Source organism: Phoca vitulina, unplaced genomic scaffold (genome assembly GCF_004348235.1).
Source record: "Phoca vitulina isolate PV1807 unplaced genomic scaffold, GSC_HSeal_1.0 scaffold2, whole genome shotgun sequence".
In the NCBI taxonomy this organism is placed as follows: Eukaryota; Metazoa; Chordata; class Mammalia; order Carnivora; family Phocidae; genus Phoca; species Phoca vitulina.
This window is the reverse complement of record NW_022589705.1, coordinates 81,576,521-81,583,484: the sequence shown is the minus strand read 5'-3', so window position 1 is coordinate 81,583,484 and position 6,964 is coordinate 81,576,521. Positions and strand designations below refer to the sequence as shown.

The 6,964-nt window shown below is 56.5% G+C and overlaps 1 protein-coding gene across 1 annotated transcript; it reads right to left on the bottom strand.

Moving 5' to 3' along the window:
- Positions 1-201: 201 nt before the first annotated feature.
- On the bottom strand, positions 202-6,224 carry ZNF683 (zinc finger protein 683). Its single transcript, XM_032415020.1, is given in 6 exon segments — positions 202-377; positions 380-518; positions 1,547-1,675; positions 3,202-3,854; positions 5,268-5,472; positions 6,111-6,224. Coding segments are annotated over 6 exon segments (1,416 nt in total).
- Positions 6,225-6,964: the final 740 nt, after the last annotated feature.

Below are 6,964 nucleotides of genomic sequence, written 5' to 3'. Positions count from 1 at the left end.
AGCGGGCATCACAGGCTCTCCCTGGCTGTGTTCTCTGACCTGCTTCCAGGTGAGGTGTGAAGTCTGACAGATACACAGTTGCTTCCTCCCTCCCCCCTCCCCCGCCACTGCTGAAGTCTGGGAGGCCTCAACTCGCCATAGAGAAAATCCTTTAATTGCTCTGCTCCTGCCCCCTCCCCGGGGCCGTCCTGGCACCAGGGCTCAGGCTGGCTGCGCATACTTTCCCCCAGATGCCAAGGACACCTTGACCTTTTCCAAACCCCAGCCCGTCTGCCTCTCTGATGGCAGCGCCACAAGATCTAGGGCTTCCTGGTGCCATCGGGCAAGGCAGGCAAGAGACGCCAGGGGCAGGTGGCTGTGAGCTAGGCCACAGGGCCGTGCAGGCGGTCGTGCAGCTTCAGGGTAACACGCTGGGCGAAGCTCCGGGGACAGACGCTGCACCAGAAGGGCCGGGCCCCCGAGGGCAGGCGCAGGTGGGTCTAGAGGTTGCTGGAGTTGCCGAAGCGTCTGTGGCACATCTGGTGGGAATGGGCGCTTGGTGTCAGCTCCGCCCACCTGGCTGGCTCAGGATCTCTGCTCCACCCCCCGACGCTGGGCACCCCTCCCCCACACCACCTGCCTGTACCGCTGGCCCGGAAGATTTCCCCTGATGATTTCTCCCTGGGACTCAGGGAGACCTGGGTTACTATCCCGGTTCTTACTCCCCGTGTGACCTTGCATAGGTACCATCTCCTGTCCGAGCCTCGTTCTCCTTATGGGTAACATGTGACCATTAATACCTAACCTCAGAGGTGTGACGGACTGGATGAGATCATCACATAGGACCCTTAAGCATGGGCCTACAGCTTTCGTGGGTGTAATTAACATTTACTGGGAGCTGCCGCATGCCAGGAATTGGTCTCACAGAGTCTTCCCCGGGACCCTGGAGAAGCAGGGCTAAGTCCTAGTATAATTCCTCTATTACAGTGAGAAAGCAGAGGCTCAGAGGAGGAGAGCCACTAGCCAAAGATCACACAAGTTGGAGGGAGAACTGGGATTTGAACCCAAGTAGCCCAGACTTAGAACCGCGATGCTTCTTTCACGTCTGCCTCTGTAAACTGGGGAAAGAATTCCTGCTGTTCTGACCTCCCAAGGGATGTAGCAAGACTCAAAGAGAGAAGGAGCTAACATCGAGCTGTGTTATCTGTAGTGTTTGCGTACTTTGCACACGCGAGGCCCTTTACTTCTCCAGCAACCCTGGGAAGCAGGTTACGGGTATCCACTCTCTAGGACTCCCCAGCTTTCTTATTCTCCTCCCGTAGGCATACATCTCTGTTCCTCACTCCAGGCCTAGGGAGGGACCTCCAGTCTCACATTCTGGCCCTTCCAGGCTGACGGGTCATTTTTACCTCCCTCCACCTCCCTCCCCGCCTCCACCCTTGCCTCCAGTCCTGTCTCCACTTGCTCAGGAGCATTGGTGAATGGAGGCTACAGGGGCCATCTGTCCAGGTGCTTGGAACTACTCACCAGCCTGCAGGAGTACGGGGGAGGGGAAGTAGGCTCTCACCAGGCATTCATGGGGCCGCTCCCCAGTATGCACTAAGTGGTGCTTCCGCAGGTGGGCGAGCTGGGTGAAGCTCTTCTGGCACAGGGCACACTGGAATGGGCGCTCCCCACTGTGCACACGCAGATGGACCTGAGCCAGGTGTGGGAGAAAGGCTGCCACCTGCCCAGAACCCTCCAGCAGGGCCTGGGATCCTGTCCAAATCTCTCCCCACAATCCCACAGGACCCCTGTTTCGCATCAAGGATTCTCAATCCCCTTGCTACCCTATCACTGCCCTCAGGGCCTCTCTTCCATTCTCCGTTACCCTCACTCTTTCTGGTGCCCCGTGGGAGGGGAGGTGACAGTGGTCAGAAGGCTATAAGGGATGGCCCACGTATATATATCTTGAGCAGTGCAGCGCAAAGTGTGGTCCACAGGGGTGCCTGGGTGGCTCAGTCGGTTAAGCGACCAACTCTTGGCTTCAGCTCAGGTCGTGATCTCAGGGTTGTGATCTCACGGTCGTGAGATCAAGCCCTGTGTCGGGCTCCATGCTTAGCTCGGAGTTGGCATGGACTCTCTCTCCCTCTACCTCTGCCTCTTCCCCCTGCTCTCTCTCACTCTCTCTCTAAAATAAATAATCTTAAAAAAAACACACATTTATTTATTTGAGAGAGAGCAAGCATGAGCAGAGGGAAGAGGTAGAAGGAGATGGAGAAGCAGGCTCCCCGCTGAAGAGGGACACCCCCCCCAATGCCGGGCTTGGTGCCAGGACCCCAGGATCATGACTTGAGCCGAAGGCAGACGCTTAACCAACTGAGCCACCCAGGCGCCCCCTAAAATAAATAAATCTTTAAAAAAAATTGTGGTCCACAGACCAGCAGCATCAGCACCACCTGGGAGCAAGTGAAAAATGCAAATTCTCAGGCCCTGCCCCAGACCAGCTGAATCAAAATCTCTGGGGCTGGGACCTAGGAATCTGCATGTTTCCTAGCTCTCCAGGTTTGAATCTCATTAAAGCTTAAGAACTCACACCCTGGAGGACCCCGAAGGGCCGTTCCTCAACAACCATAACTTTTCCTCAACTTCGGTGTTGCCAACACGTGCATAGATCCCCATCTTTGCTGACACAGAGCGATGGGCCCGGGTGCTCCCGCTGGGCAGTGTGGATGGTGACACCAAGAGCAACATGCTGCTTTGTAGGATCCCACGTGAAAAAGGCTCGTTGTCAGGTCTGTGACCGAGACTCACTAAAATCTACCCGCTCCCCCACTGGACCTTCAAACAAATAAGCAAGAGGAGGCTTAACCGGGGATCTAGAAAGATGGTTGTTTGGGAAAGGGCTTTGCACTCGACACGGAGAGGCTACCATCAAGGCCCAACTTCACCATGAAACCAAAGTGACCTCGGGCAAACCTTTCCTTCAGTTTCCCCATTTTTGACTGAAATGAGATGCCCTCAGAGACAGTCTCTTAGGGTGGAGAGGACTTTGGTGGCCATCTTGTCCTGCATCTCCTCTCTGCAAACATGACGGTGAGGGGCCAAGTGAACCATCCCAGATCACAGCCTAGGGGTTGCCCAGGAGTTGCTCCGGCTTTCAAGTCCTTGATTCTGGAAGCGGGGTAGGAGGGGGTCATGGCAGGATGCTGAGGGGAGCAGCGGAGCCCGGGAGGCAGATACCTTGAGGTTGGAGAGCTGTCCGAAGTTCTTGCGGCACACGTTGCACTCGTACAGGATCTTGCCGTTCTCTTTCTTCAGTGGGTAAGGCAGAGCTGTGGTGCCTGGCCAGGAGCCCGCGGGCGCCCGCCTTGCTCGAGCCGCCCTGCCCGCGCTCTTTGGCCCTGGGGAGTGGGTCCTGGCAGCTCCAGGACCTTGACTCTGGGCCTGGGAAGGTTGGCTTTGGCCGGAGGCTTGGGGGGCCCCTGGGTAAGGATACAGTGTCTCCCTCTGAGCAGTAGGGTGCCCAGGTTCATTGACACTCATCAGCAAGCTGGGCATAGCCTTGTTGGGGTAGGAAGGGTCTGGGGGCAGCATGAAGAGGAGGGGATATTGGACAGAAGGTAGGGCCCCATAGGTGAACAGGTGAGGTGGAGGCAGAAGTGGATACTCAGGATAGAAGGAGTGGAGGCAGAATGGGAGTTCTTTGGAGATGGGAGTGGGCAGCGGGCAGGAGCAGGGGGTTGGGGAAGAGCCGCTGTGAGGAGAGAACGATGGGCAGAGGGCCCCCTCGCCGGCTCTTTCCTGATGGCTTCCCCTCTTGTCCCTGCTCGCAGGGTACTTGGCCGTGAGTTTCTCATCAGTGGAGCCGGCCTGCAGCCCTGGTGGCTGGTGCTCTGAGCAGGAAAAGAAACACTGGTCAGGGCCCTGCAGCCTGGGGGAAAGTTCTGCTCCCCATCGAACTGGGCCGCTAGCTAGCTCGGGGTGGGGGAGTGCTCTAGCCTGCAAGCCTGCTGGATGACCCGGGCAGGCGTTGTCCCTCTCTGAGCCTCCCTGTTCTTGCCGACAAAAGCAGCTAGAGTTTATGCAGCGCTCAACAGTTTTAGAGAGAGAAAATGATTCGAGAAGCTTGTTAGACACCCAGGTGGAAAAGTCAAGTAGGCAGCTGGATGAATTGGTTTGGAGTTTGGTTGGTTGGTTGGTTGGTTGGTTGGTTTGGAGTTTAAAGGAGACGTCCAAGCTGAAGACATACGTTTCGGTGCCAGGAGCCCTGCCTGATGAGACCACCTAAGGGTGAGCTAGATCTGCTGTGTCCAAAATTGGTGGTCACTTGACACATGTGATCCCATTTCAATTAATTAAAATAAGTACAATAAAAAATTCAGCTCCTCACTCACACTAGCCACATTCAAAAGGCTCGGTAGGTATGGCAGTAAAGAGCACAAGCATGGATGGTGACCCTGATTGCAGGGAGTTCTATCAGACCGTGCCACTCTCCCTGAAGTGGACAAGAGAGGAGAGGAGGGAAAGCAGAGGAGAGAGGAGACCAAAGCAGGGGAGGGGAGGGAAGAAGGCTCTGAACTCAGTCCAGAGCGTGGGGATATTTAGGAGGTAAGTAGAGAAGAGCTAGCAAGGGAGGTGGAGATGCAACAGCCAGGGAGGGGGGAGATAAGCCAGGAGGGACGTAAAGTGAGATACTAAAAAGAAAAAAATGCCACAAAGTAGACTGTCTGCTTGAATCCTCATTTATTCACTCCGCCAACCTCAATGAACCGCTTCACTCTGCGCTCCGCTCCGTGCTGACATGGCCACATAGTTCCCGCCCTCCAGGAGGCCACAGTGTGTAAGGAAACGGTGCATTACAAAGCAACAAATCTAGAACAGATCCTACTCACCTGGAAGAAGAAACGGGCCTCAGTGATGTGGCCGAGGTCGCAGAGCCAGAAAGAGCAGAACCAGGACTCCGCCCTCCGCTCGCTGGCTCCCAGTCAGCGCCCCTATCTTATAAGGACCCCTCCAGCTCACACATTCTAGGCAGCCAAAGCACCATCCTCAATGCCCGGGACTTTGGCTACACCTACTCCAGATCTCCCTGCCCGAGAAAGCCCCTGTCCACCTCCTGTGGCTCAGGGCTCGCCCTGAAACCCCACCCACCCACCCACCCCGGACCAAGGCCCGGACTCCAGGCCAAAATGTGAGGCTCTGTTCTCACCGGTGGCACTGGTCCCCTCCCTTTCCTGTCCTGGAACCTAAGAGTCCTCTCCCGCCTCCGGCCTCTGTCCAGGTGCAGCCCTCTGCCCTGGGCTTACTTGTGCTCAAGACATCGCATCTGAGACTCTGCGGGGCTGTGCTCAGTGGTGTCGGCTGCAGGGTGCGCAGATATAGGCCGAGGCCCTGGGGACAGGTCAGCGAGGCAGACCTGGCTGGTGCCAGGGGCAAGGGGTGCAGCCAGCTGGGACAGGATGAGCCACGGGCGTCGACTGTGTCGGAGAGTGGCGTCCAAGCTGAGAAGACCTGGAGGGCAGGAGGCAAGGGGCTTGGGGGTGGGAGGCTGGGGCACCTGCGTCCCTGGGTTGGTCCTAGCTCCAGTTTGATTTTCAAAAGGAGAGGAGAAGCTAAGAGCCGCCCTCCACGTCTGCCACTCAAATGGCTTCCCCATCCCTCAGCCACAAATTTCTTTCCTCAGGAACTTTCATGCCCATCCCAGGATTGCCCTCCTCCTACCCTCCAGAACCCCTCACCCACCCTCCCTTCCTGACTGCCCTGGTCCCACTGGGTCTCAGACCATCAACTGTGTTTTGAATGGAGCCAAGATGAACTCGTAGAAAATCCTCATCAAAGACTATAAGCCCCCCAAGATAGCCCTGGGTTCCGCTCCCGCTAAGGCCCAGGCCATGGTCATTGAGCCAAGGCGTCCTACAGGCCCTATCCCTTCTGATGCCCCACAGGAGGACTTTGACCCCTGGGGCATGAGAGAGGGTCTCTGGCACCTCAAGGGCACATCCCCACAAAGTGCTGGGTGGGATAGGGATGCTCAGGACCAGGGGACAATGGGAATCTGGTCCCTAAATATTTTCCTCCACTTCATCCTGACGTCCTCTCCCTTCCATAATCGGGCTGACCTCAAAGATGGGGCTGGGATCCCTCCTTACCTGGTCGCCTTGGCAGAGCTGGAAGTCCAGGCTGCAGGACAGAGAGCCCCCTGTACTCCTCAGAGCCTTAGCCTTGTGGCAACAATTCAAGTCTGGAGCAGATTCCCCCTTCATGCCCCTACTACCTGGGAAGACAGGTCAGTCACCGGTGAGCAGTGAAGGACCTCCAAATAGGAGCCTGGCTTCTAGAGCTGGCCCTTCCACTAAACCATCATGTGACCTTGAGGCAGTCACTGCCCCTCCTGGCCTCAGTTTCCCTATCTGCAAAACACGAGGGCTGGACAGGCTGATGTATAAGGACTCAGTACTGACATTTAGAGGCCAGTGACGCTCTCTGGGTAGGTGCCAGAAGAGGATTGAATGGAGACAGTCATCCCTAGGGAAGAGGAGAGAGAGGAAGGTCCTCATGGAGGTTACTTCTAAGTGAACTCAGAGACCTGAAGGAACATTCCAAATTTCCTGGAGGACACCAGGAATTGAGAAGCCGCTCCCTTCCATGCTGGGAGGGACTTCTGCCTCCTTGACTCTGCCAACCACAGCCCACCCATCAAGGGGTGCCCCTGCACCCTCGATCATCCACACAGCTTTTCTGGGCAGCTGAGAAAGCCCTAGGGTCCTGCCTCCCAGACTACCCAGGCTCAGCTCCCTCACCAGGGACAGTCTGAGAGAGTAGGCCAAGAACCCTCCGGGTCCCCTGACTTGCCTGACGGGAAGATGCCCTGATTCCTCTGCTGTCTGCTTAGTTAGCACCCCGCTTCTCCACCTTCTTTCACTGAAAGCCGCACAACACAGGGACCACCTCAGCTCAACCAAGTGCCCCAAGGTTCCTTCCCATTCTCAGGAGCCATGCGTCT